At 41.2% G+C, this 12,473-nt stretch overlaps 1 protein-coding gene across 4 annotated transcripts in view; it reads left to right on the top strand.

Annotated features, from left to right (window-relative positions):
• Positions 1-12,473, top strand: part of enox2 (ecto-NOX disulfide-thiol exchanger 2) — a 193,171-nt gene that overhangs the window by 151,751 nt on the left and 28,947 nt on the right. For all 4 annotated transcript variants that reach the window (XM_019869956.1, XM_019869957.1, XM_019869959.1 and 1 more), the window contains 2 exons: positions 3,569-3,775; positions 7,646-7,879. In XM_019869956.1, the coding sequence (XP_019725515.1) occupies positions 3,569-3,775; positions 7,646-7,879 (441 nt within the window). The remainder of the gene's footprint in view (positions 1-3,568; positions 3,776-7,645; positions 7,880-12,473) is intronic.

Raw genomic sequence — 12,473 nt, 5'->3', positions numbered from 1 at the left:
CGGCAGCATTCTCGCATCTGGCTCATGAACGGTTCCACACCAAGTCAGTGATCGCAAATTTATTGAAATGGGAGACACCAGCATGCTTTGAGCGAGCCAGGCTCCACCATTTATCTTTTTCACAGACAGATTCAACAGCTGGTTTGTTGTATCCGTGCCCTTAAGGGCTGAGCATATGCTTTGGATGCATTTCTCTAAAATGTCAGAAAAAGGACCACTTAACAAAACAAAAGCGAAGCCTTAAAGGCAACCTACTTTTCCAAATATATCCACAAGACAATACAATAACTCCTAAGAGTATTTAGTGGGCCATTAGAAAGTTGATTGGCAAACTATATAGCTGTACTCAAAATATATAGATGCTTAATAAAGTGCAATCAATACCAAAAATTGTAAACCATCTACCTTGTTATTTTCATTGATTCACTGAAAAATAGGAATGATATGTACAGTAACACAAGGTAATTAATTAGCGGCTAGACTCACTTTGTGTATCTTTGTGTCTAGTGCTTCTATTTGGTTTTATCAACAAGAACCACAGCTTGTGAATAACTCCAAACTCATGAAGCCCGTCCTCAGCGACACATGCCAGCTTGATTTATTGGTTTTACAGTACGCAGGGTTTAAAACACTTTCTTGCAGTGAAAGTACTGTATGTACCAGTTGTCTGGAAGCTGTGTTAAAAGTTTTCGCATCATTTTATGCTACATCAAGTTAAAAGCACTGACTGTTGAAACTTTAACTAATGACAAAAATACTTGAATTCCAGCCTACAGTGTCGACCAGTTGTGGTTTAAAATCCAATAAATATTCCCGTATTTTCCGGATTATAAATATCCGGAGTATAGGTCGCACAAGCCATAAAATGCAAAGTCACAGTTGAGTATAAGTCGTATTTTGGGGGGAAATGTATTTGATAAAATCCAACACCAAGAACATACGTGTCACCTTGAAAGGCAATTTAAAATAAAAATAAAACAGGCTGAAAAAGTGTGCGATATGCTAACGTTACATGACGCACAAACAACGAACTGAAAACATGCCTGATATCTTCACGTGACATATTCATGAGTTATTCAGATAACTACAGCATAAAGAAATGCTAACAAGTTTACCAAACCATCAGTGTCACTCCAAATCACTAAATCCAATGAAATCTTCATCCTCAGTGTCAGTTTTAAACAACTCTGCCAACTCCGTATATCACTTCTTGCTTGGCTCTCGACGAAGGCGGACGCTTTTGCTTTCTGCTCCTGTCCCCCCACCCCCCCCCCACCCTTCCCTGCTCGCCACTCTGTCCATGTGCTGTCTTTGTCTGACTTTTCCTAGCCTCCTGTCGTACTTTCATCCTAAAAACAATCATGGAATTGGTTGGCTGGTCTCTCGATGCCATCGACAAAATTTTCTCGATGAGAAGAGCAGGCAGTGGGAAGCCTACTTGCCCCTCGGGGACTTGCTGCTGTGTACACCCTCCTTGGAGGAAGCGGAGAATGGTGTGCCTGTCAACACTGTCCGTTGAGGATGTGGATGACATCTACATTATCGGCCTTCTGATAACAGGTATGCTGCTGTTTGGTGCTAGCAGTTTCCTGTTCTATCGCAAAATTCAACCGACGGGAGCAGCTTTATTAATTAAAGAAAAAAAAAGCCACACACTCAAGACTGTCTGAAATTGTTGGGCAGCATGCTACCAAAAGCAACATCTGCTATCTCGACCTTCCCCTGATGAAAGTATTCACGGAAGCTAGTCCCCCACCATCACCCCCTCCCTCATACACTCCCTTGTATCACCGTCTTCATTGTTTATGTCTTGTGACCTGTTGTAATTGTCATATGCTTGTGCAGGAGTTTTTTGCCTAACTCAAATTATCCTCAAAATGAGGATAGTTCGAGCGTGGTTTTTTTTTCTCCCCCTCTCTCTCCCTTGTGGTTTCTTTCTGACTTCCGGGTTGAGTGAACGCTGGCGCGTTTTGGCTGCCGCTGCTCAACCCGCATTGTTCTGTGTTTTTTGTTATTGTAAAGTGTCCTTGGGTGTCTTGAAAGGCGCTTATAAATAAAATGTATTATTATTATTATTATTATAGAAGATGCGCCGCTTCCCTCTTTTAGGTCACTTATATCAGACTCATTATTGACTTTTCAACACAGGCCTAGAGCGCTCTCTTGCGGTTTAATCTGAAAATAACATGTGAAATGATATAATAATGTGTTAATGATTTTACTCACAAGTCGCTCCAGAGTATAAATCGCACTACCGGCCAAACAATGAAAAAAACTACACTTATAGTCCAGAAAATACGGTAAGTTCAATAAAGTAGCTGCTGTCTATGCTGTTCTACTCTTTCAAAACCCTCTCGAAAATCCAAATTATTTTACATATTTGATGGTTTTTCAGAACCCTAATGTTTTAATTGATGACAAATTATTTGCTTTGATCCTCAATCTCACACTTATTTGGTCCACAAGCTTCCAGGAAATTGACTCAGTGTGTATCTTGATGTCTATACATTAGAACCTAGCAAGTGGGTGAGCTTCACCCTCTCAGTATTTGAAGCTACAGCTCCTCAAAGGTGTGCTAAGATCACACCAACTGGCAGAGCACCTTCATGTCCCGCCCATCGGGTTGGTGCCTTTAAATTACAGACGTCGCACATTTAAAGTCTTTTAAATGCCTTTTGTCTTCGTCCAAAATGATGCAAATGAAGGCCCGTCCCGACTGTGACCCAAAGGTTGCTGTTCTTCTTTTAAGTATCCAAGTCAGATTGTCTGGAAGCCCGCAGAGCTTCTCCAACAGCACGATAAGCATCCTTGGCATGCCTTGGATCATCTGATTCTCCCTTCGTCGACTCCTCCAATCATATCAACCGTGGCGGATCTATTGGAGATGAGATCAATCAACACTCGTCGACTTTTTATAAGTGATTGCAGCCAAGCAGAGGGGCCTGAACCTTGGTTCATTTTCATGCATGGGATGCTAAACTAGTTGCATTAATCTTACAAATACAATCAAGAAGCCATTGCTCTCAAGTCATCCCTATTCATGTGTTCAGCTTTTGATGACGTGTTCCTTCAGGCGTCCCGTGAGAAGTGGATTATTTAGACCGTTTTTTGCTGTCTACTGTGTCGTTCCCTCTTAGGAAATTTTCCTTAACATCTTAATGGATGTTTGCTATTCTTCAGGATAACAATGTCGGTTATCAACCCCCACCCCCCATCTCCTCTTCAGTTTGATGTATTGCAGTGCTTAGACGTCTTTTTATATTGAGCCCGATAGAACAGGCATTATTCAGATGTTGGTGTTTCAAGCGGGTATTAAATTATTTAGTATTTTTCAATTGCCGCTACTGCTCCCTTCTCTGCTCTTAATAGTAAAATACTGTTGTGACTTGGATTTTATTGCCATCCAAAACGTTGTCCCTCAACAATTTAATCTTCACACAATGTTCTTGCTAGCAATAAATGATTCATTGGTTGGCACGCCAGTGAATGGATAAAAAAAAAAAAAAACACGTTTGTTTACTATCCCCATCTCTGGTTTTCAGTCCATCCATTCTTTTTCAACCAACAGATCTCCCACCTCCAGCAACTCGAGAGCGCCCTCCAGGTTGTAAGACGGTGTTTGTCGGCGGCCTGCCTGAGAACGCCAACGAACAGCTCATCATGGAGGTGTTCGGACAGTGCGGCGATATCACGGCCATTCGTAAAAGCAAGAAGAACTTCTGCCATATTCGATTCGCCGAGGAGTTCACAGTGGACAAGGCCCTCTTCTTGTCCGGTAAGGAACATTTCTCAACCTTGCCACTATTCCTGGCGGCTATTTTTTCCACCATCGATTGATAGAAAGGTTTGCATGTCCCGACCTTTTGAAAATCCATAATGATGCCTTCAAGTGCGAACATCATCATTTCCTCCGAACTGATATAACTATTTTTCTTGACACATGAACATTGCCACTAATGCACTATTTTAGTTGACAGATGTGTAATGCATCTATCCATTTCACTGTGCTGTATTGGTACTGATGCCAGCACTTGCATCAATTCGCATTATTACTTATATCAGGAACAATGTGTCCCTAATGAATTGATTGATCATTAATCACTCTGGTTGGTCATGTCTTGAGCCAAAATGGGGTGCACTACTTAAGGTATATACAATATAGACCTCCACAAAGTCACACATGGATGCTGTTTGTGTTTGGCTCTGTGTCCACTACATGCTGATCTTCTCCGCTAATTGACAAATGTAATTTGGAGGTTTGCCGATGAAGTGCTACTTGGTGCCAAAACCCGGTTTAACCCGACTCTTTGCAGATTTGCATCACTGGTCACGCTGATTTTGCACTGGTCACTAAGTAGAAATTACTAAAGGTGTTGTATAGAGACAAGAGACGGGTACACTATACATGTGGGGTGTATAAAGTTATAGTCTACTGGGTACACAGTGTGTGTCTGTACAGTGGGTGCAGAGAGGCGTATTGAAGATGAACAGAGAGTGTATAGGAGGAGTACAGTGGATAAGCTTTCCAGAGGGTAACCAGTCAATTATTAGCAAGTGAACAGAGGTTTACAAAGGGAATATAGCGGGTGTACAGTATCCTGTACTTGGTGTCAAGAAGTGTTTGCAGGGTTTATTCAGTGGTGAACAGAACGTACAGTACAGAGGGTGTATGGAGGGGTCACTAATCCTGTTCGAACTGAATCGGGGACGGGGGGGGGGGGGAATAGAGCTATGTATTGTGTAATGGTATTCAAAGGGCATATACAAGGTGTACACAAGTAAATCCAGAGTGTACAGTGGGAGCATATAAGGTGTACCCTGCTGTTTTTAACAATGACATGATGTTAGTGATGATGTCACCTCCACATATTAACTATTCATTTACGTTCAATTTTTACTCAGGATGACTCATGGACTTTAAAAATCCATTTTATGAACCAATTGTTGTGAAAAAGATCCCAAGTGTATTTTTGTCCGGATGCCCTCCAACGTAACACTGCAACGGTGTCCAGTGTGTGTGAGACTCACTCAATTCTCATCACTGGAGACAGTGGCGGTGGCAGGAGCTTTTGATGGCACGGGATTGCACAAACAGGAAAAGAAATGAGCTGGAGGTCGGGGGCTTGAAGTTAGGTCTGCCGCGCAATATAGCAGCACTTCAATATTTCATGTCGGGAGATCTCAGAGTGTTCAGGCTGTGGTGTATGTGCAGCAACTGTGTGTGTCCAAACTACTGGCTAATACATGAACTGAAGCTCTGCTTCTCACACACACACACACACACACACACACACACACACAACCCCTCAGTCAGTCACATGACCACACCCACAAAGAGGCTTCGTGCTGCTTATTGCCACTCTCAGTTGGTGACTGTCAAACTAAATATAAAGCAAAGCAAATTACATGTTGTGTATTTAACACAACCACGTAGTTTCACTTTAGATCAGTCCATTCAGCATGACTCTAACAACAATAGAAAAGGCCATTCAAGGTCTTCTAAAAGCATCGTGTTGTGGTGTTATCTTTTGAGCAATACATGTTCGAAGACAAATGGTGCAGCAACACATAGACAGAAATGATAACAATACTCTGAGCCATATATTCTTTATCATCCACGAAAAACAACTAAGATTATTTTAGTTTACAGTCATTTAATGTAACTCTGGAACTCTTATTCATTGATGTCTGCATGACTGGATTATACTGCCACCTGGTGGCCACATCGCTGGAGAATGGAAAAATAGAATTTGGCATCATGGAAGCATGTTTAAGTGGTCCATCTTGATTCTTCTTCTAAGATAGTCTTTGGATGTTAGGGAGGAGCCAAGTTTCGTCTGAACACAACAAAAAAACAGCTATGTATGCTTTAGTTATGCTGAGCGGATTTTTCAAAGGTCACTTAATGTTTATTCATTTATTTATTTTAAATTCATTTTAATCAAATCATCTGTAAGCCATTTCTTTTTCAGGCTAATGCTGAAGTATGAAATTGAAATGACACTGACACGGTTTATTTACAGCTTGCTTTAAACTATTAATCTAGTTGATTTATAACATATCTGAGAGACATGAATTACTCACTTTCCTTGCTATTTGCTGGAGGGCATTCCCCTGTGAATACCACAAGTAATATTGCTACAATTTACCAACAATTCTTACAAATACAGACACCCCATCTGCGGTAATTACACCAGACAGAATGTTCTTTTTGCGATCTAAAGCAAGCTAAAGTGCTAAAAAGTGACGGTCCCTTGGGTGACGCATTTGTAATCATTTCAACTTCCTTGAGCCAACGCTCAATGATTCACACGTCAATAGTTTGGGAAGACAGATGGCGTGGGATACTACAATACCCATGAGCCTCGGCTAGCGTTGCTGTGCAGAGGCAGGTGTGAATCAGCATTGCGGCAAATAGGCTGTTTATGTCTCAGCTGGTATTCAGGATCTGCAGTCAGTCACGCCAAGAAATGAGGGGTGTCATCCTTGCTGAATGCGTTCGACGTTGACCCACAATCCGAAGCAATTCTTATGAATGATTATTCTTGCAACAAATGACCTTGACAACAGCAGAGAGCACCAGTTGCCTATTAGAAGGAAGGCGTTGATTTGACGGGACGTCTTTATTTGTCCAAACTTATTGTTATCCAACCATCCATCCATCCATTTTGTTTTGTGCTTGTCCTTGTCCTCATTCATTCATTCATTCATTCATGTTAACATTGACATCTATAGAGCAGAGATTCTCAAAGTGCAGTATAAGTTCCAGTGGCGGTACGCCAAGAACTAAATTTACGAACTGCACATGTCAAAGTGGTTGAATACATTTGCAATCAATCACTCTGTTCCTTTTCCGACATTTGGACACAGATCGTAATTTTCACATGCAATACATTTTAAATCATTATTTTAGTGTTTTTTTTCCCTATATTCATGAGTAGTTAGGTACCTCTTCATATATATATATATACATACATACACACACTCACACTTATATAAACACGCACACATACACTTACGTACCTTTACACTCCTTTATACATCTGCTGTGGACCATCTAGCCCAGTCTGTACAACTTCTGAAACAAAGGTAGCCAGCAAGCAACGAAGATGTTGGCTGACGGTAAGAATCAATAGTCTCAAATGTCCCAAATACAATTTGTGGAAGATGATCTGAGCCATATTGGGTGAGGAGCAAGGCGTGCAAAATATGGACTAAGTCTCCTTAATGCTCACTTTCATGTCTCCTGTGTCATCCTACAACTCAGCCGATTGATATTTCTTATTTCTTCTTCTGGAGCGGTTCCCCAAAATTCATGTATTTGAGGTGCAAGTATGAAGGTGTCATTGAGAAAATGGTGAGTCTCTCTCATGTGAATGGGCTATAAAAAGTCGACAGCTGTCAAAAAGGAGGCTTCCGTCGCCATCCATATATCACGATCAATCAGATTCGCTTTTTGAAACCCTGGCTCAGCACTGTCGTTTTACTGTCAGATATCTGCTGAAAACCATAATGTGCATTTTTGTAAACATTTGAATATCTGACAGCCATTGGCGCCACTGCGCTAAACACATCAAGTTGTCGGACCTTAAGATCCATGGTGTCGTATTTTGAGTTGCGCTGGTCTCGTCTCTTGTCTCTCAAGGTTATCGCATCCGTCTGGGTTCCAGTACAGACAAAAAAGACACGGGCCGCCTCCATGTGGACTTCGCCCAGGCCCGGGATGACCTCTATGAGTGGGAATGTCGCCAGCGCATGATGGCCAGAGAAGAGCGGCACCGGCGAAAGATGGAGGAAGACCGCTTACGGCCGCCCTCGCCTCCCCCCATCGTGCACTTCTCAGAGCACGAGTGCAGCCAGTTGGGCGACAAGATTAAAGGTTCAGTATTAAATCGTAGTTTTGTGTCATGTCAAATACCAGTGGAACCTCCAAAGTCAAACATAATCAATCAGTTTCAGGACACTGGTCGATTTCAGAGTTGTTCTCATTTTTTCCTTTCCCAAAGAAAATAATGTTAATGGAACTAATTAGTTCCACGATCAATTTTCACTGTTTTTAAACCTTTCCAGACTCTACAGTCACATTACCTTCTGAACATCATACAAGAATAAATGTGAAGTAATCCCTCGTTTATCGGGGTTAATGGGGACCAAAACCACCCGCGATAAACGAAAATCCGCGAAGTAGCGAACCCCCCCCCTCCCATATAGGTACAGGTACATAATATTTATAAGGCTAAATTTAATGCTATACATGCATGTAGAAGTAAATTTTGAAGTAATTAACATGACTTAATGCTGTATACTAATAGATTTAAAAATGTATATGTTAGGTTAGTTGATGAATAACAAAATACAGTAAACATATACTGTACATGTAGTACTGCTCTATGTCAGGGGTCCCCAACCTTTTTTGCCCCACGGACCGGTTTATGTCAGACAATATTTTCAGGGACCGGCATTTAAGGTGTGGCGGAAATAATACAACAAAATAATATGGTATGAGCTGCATGAAAACTGTGGCGTTTTCGAAATATAATAATGAACACAAGGAGCGTCTAATCTGGCCGCAACACTCCTATCGCTATGGCAATGTTTAATACCTTCAAAATACGATACAACGCAAATTCAAAGTGCATGAAAATGACGACTCACCGCAGCCCCGAGCTTGATTTTCTGCAACCAGACGGTCCCATCTCGGGGTAATAGGAGACAATGACACCTCAAGTGTGTGGTTTATGTCCAGTCTACTTCATAATTTGGTTTTCGTCGCCGTTGCCGCAGACAAGCCCCGCCTCACACAGGTAGCATGTCGGAAACAGCAACAGTGCTACTGTGGCGATCTCAGAATATTCAGCCATAACTTTAATCCAGTTGTCTCGAACGTACTTTTAAGGCCGCCGTCATTTGCGATCTTCAGCAGTTTTTCTTTACTCATTTTGCGAGCTTCTGCGTTTTGAAGTAATCGGTCACGTGATGGAGAAGCGTGGCTTGACGTGTGTCAAGCGTGACACAGACGGATGTAACGGAGAATCCGGTAGTTCTTCAAAATAAAACATCTTTCATATTCCGAAATAAATAAAACGGAATTAAGGCAAGTTCTTTCTGTGCGGCCCGGTACCAAATGCCCGGCGGACCGGTACCGGTCCGCGGACCGGCGGTTGGGGACCCCTGCTCTATGTGACTCGCTGTTGTCTTGCTGACTTTCGCTGCTTCTCGCGGACCTTTTGCGGACTTTTTTTTTAAATTTTTTTAATGAGTATGTTTGAAAAAATCCGTGATGCACTGAAGCCGTGATTAATGAACCGCGAAATAGCAAGGGATCACTGTAGTCTGATGTCATCTGAGAAAATAGACTTCATTGCCATGTGACTAATTGATAGTTTGTTTTTTTTTACTTCAAAAGCTACTGGTGTGTGAACAATACAACTTTTATCAGATCAGATTTTTTAATGTAAAATAGAAATTTATTGTCATAAATTTACCACTTTACTCCCCGCCCACCGTTTTTTTTTCTTGCAAAGCCTCCGCTATTTAAGACAGCTTTTTTATGTACCGCATTTCATCCACAAACTCAGTGTGCTTCACCATTAAAAAAAAAGCATTTACAAACAAAAGAATTTAATACATTTACAGGGACAATAAAGAAATAAAAAGTAGTTTAAAAGTTTATTAACGACCGTTTGTATTGTCATTGATCACGTGTCTATCACGATACTTATTGATCTTGAATTAACGGCCAGTCCTACCTTGGAGCATTCAAAAAAGCAAAAAAGAATCCTCATGAAATCCACAATCTTAAAAAAATGATTTCCTCATTAAAAAAATAAAATAAAATAAATAAGTTGAACTTGGAAAATGCTACTTTTTCTTGAATAAATCAGAACTTCATTACGCTATCTATATTCCAAATAGATTCTGCCTTACTTTAAGCAAGTCATTTTTTCCAAGATAAAATGCAAATGAATTCTCATATGATTAGAAAATTCCTCCTAAAATGGAAAAGAAATACTCTCCCCTCCCACCCCCCACCCCCATGCTACTTTTTATCGAATAAATCCAACTTAAATCACGTTAATATTTTCTTGGCTTTGTACTGCACTTTTTTCCTCAAATAATGCACTTTTATCAAAGAAACACAAAAATCCTTGTGAAGATAGTGGCTTCATTCGCATGGAGTTCCAAACAATTTTTAGCCTTGCGATTACTTTTTAGTCTCATAATTTGACAATTTAATTCACTTGCAAAATATATTAAAAAAGAGACCAAGATGAATCGTTTCACATTTTCCGGCATTTTTTTACAAAGATTCTAATTCTACTGTGACCAGTAACCCCGTACAACTCAAAATATTTATTCATTTTATCTTCTTGAGAGATGCAGTAAACGAAAGCGAAAATGTGGTTGCACAAGTGTGCACGGCCTCTTTAACTGGGAGGTTTAAATCTGATCCAATTCAACCAACCATCCATTGAGTCAGCACAAAACTGCCCCCATTTAAAGTTCCTTACGTTAACCCCAAATAAAGTTCAGATGTTGTAGTAGCCTTTTGCTGACTTTTCTTTCTCGCAAGCAGAAGCCTGAGGCTTTTGTGCGAACTCTGACTGGTCTTTGGAACCGCTGACAGTTCCTCCCACCTTGACACCCTCTTAAACTGGGTTATGGCTGTTCTCAGGGTCAACGAATCACAATCAGCTGAATGAACTCCACACCGTAGCACTTTTGTGAGTTGTTTCCCTTTGGAGCTTCCAATCTCGCGAGTTAAATCCATCAAGTTTGATCCCCCGACTGAAGTGAGCCGTTTCCAAGCCTGTCGCTTCCTCTCCACACTCCTGAAGTGTCCTCTCTGTGTTGCTGGCTGAACAAACTTGTTTCTCTAATGAGGGCAGACAAATCCAGGTCTCTTTCAGTCTCGGGCTACCTGATAACACAACGCCCCTTCACTTGAAAGCCGCTCTCCATCATTGTGTCTTTCTTGGCTCTCCTCTCTCGACCCAGGCCAAGGATTTATTTTTAATCGCTTGGCATTGGCTCTTGTGAAATGACGCTTTCCCTGAATTTGGTGGCAGCAGGGAAGCAGGGAATCCCTCTTCCCTGCTCTCCCAAAGAACAATCCTTGCTATTTATTGATGGCAACAAGCTCACAGATGCACTTTACAAGCAGGCAGTCGATAAATGACCTCCCACCGCCCCCCTTTCTCTGTGTATGTCTGTGTAAGGCCATTTGTCATATGTCCGCTTGTGTTTTCCCTTTCATCCCGTAGGCCAGCGTTCCACTCACTCACCTGTGCTTTTTGTTTCATTTTTCATCTTTTCCGCAAGGCCGCCCTTCGCTCTTCTCGTTGAAGCTGCAAGTTCCATCAAACTTGCAGGCCTCTATCAGAGCCAAGAACCTGATTGATTTATTTTTTTTTTACGTGCAAAAACTTTGAAGGAACTCAGGATGCCCGACAGGTTTGTTTCGTATTTCCTGTCAGAGCTCTTCACACCCTCAGGGAAGTTTTGTTTTGTGTAAAAGTAAGAACACTACTGATTTTAAAACTCAGCATGGCCACTTGGACCCTTGTTGATTCCTAAAATACTTTGTTTAATTTCAGATGGCAAAAATAGATAGAGTGCCTTGAACAAGTATTTGTCTTAAGGTAAGATTTTTTTCCCCATGGAATTGTTTAGAAACATCAAACCAATTGTAAAAACTCAATTGTAAATAAGCTGCGGTTTCTATGATTTTATTTTTGAGGGGGGAAAAATTCTAACCCGTTTGGTACTGAAAAAGGAATTGCCCTTTGAACCTATAACCGTTTGAACTCAAGCATTTTTGACAATTAGTGGTGAGTCTCTTTGCAGAATCGTGTGCAACTAAGTCATTCTCAAGCTCTCGAGCAATGGGAATGGATTTAAATCAAGACTTTGACACGGCGTCTCCTTTTTTGAGCTATTCAGAGATGGACTTGCTTGCAGCACGAACTGATAGCCGGACATTCATCCATAGAATGTTCTGTGACACAGCAGAATTTCTTGCTCCATTAATCACAGCAAGTCGTCCAGGTCCTGAAATCACAAAAAAAGCAGCACCAGAACTGCTCCAAACAGTTTTTTTGCTGATATAATCTTTTAATCAACCGCTGTTATTTTGTGTCCATTTTGACTATGCTGTGGGCCATATGTGTGTAACATATAGCATTTCCGTCAACAGCGTCTCTTCAGGCTGAAGTCAGTTAGCGTGCTCTGTTTGCGCTCTGTTGCTTTCAGACATTGACCTGTTGCACACAAACGACAGGATTCTTGTCAATCAATTCATCAGCTAATCAGTTTCTACTTTCGTATTAGTCATAGCTTTGGTGCCATCTTGTGACATCTAAAGGCCTGATAATTTCGGCAAACAGCAGATCATTGCCGCAGAAAAAAAATGCACCAAAAAAATGTGTGTGAATCGCAAAAGGTGAAAAGGGGCTTAGTATGTTCCTATATAT

The sequence above is a fragment of the Hippocampus comes genome, unplaced genomic scaffold (genome assembly GCF_001891065.2).
Source record: "Hippocampus comes isolate QL1 unplaced genomic scaffold, H_comes_QL1_v1.1 scaffold9, whole genome shotgun sequence".
Taxonomy (NCBI): Eukaryota; Metazoa; Chordata; class Actinopteri; order Syngnathiformes; family Syngnathidae; genus Hippocampus; species Hippocampus comes.
The sequence above is the reverse complement of the archived record's forward strand: the minus strand, read 5'-3'. Positions and strand labels throughout refer to the sequence as shown.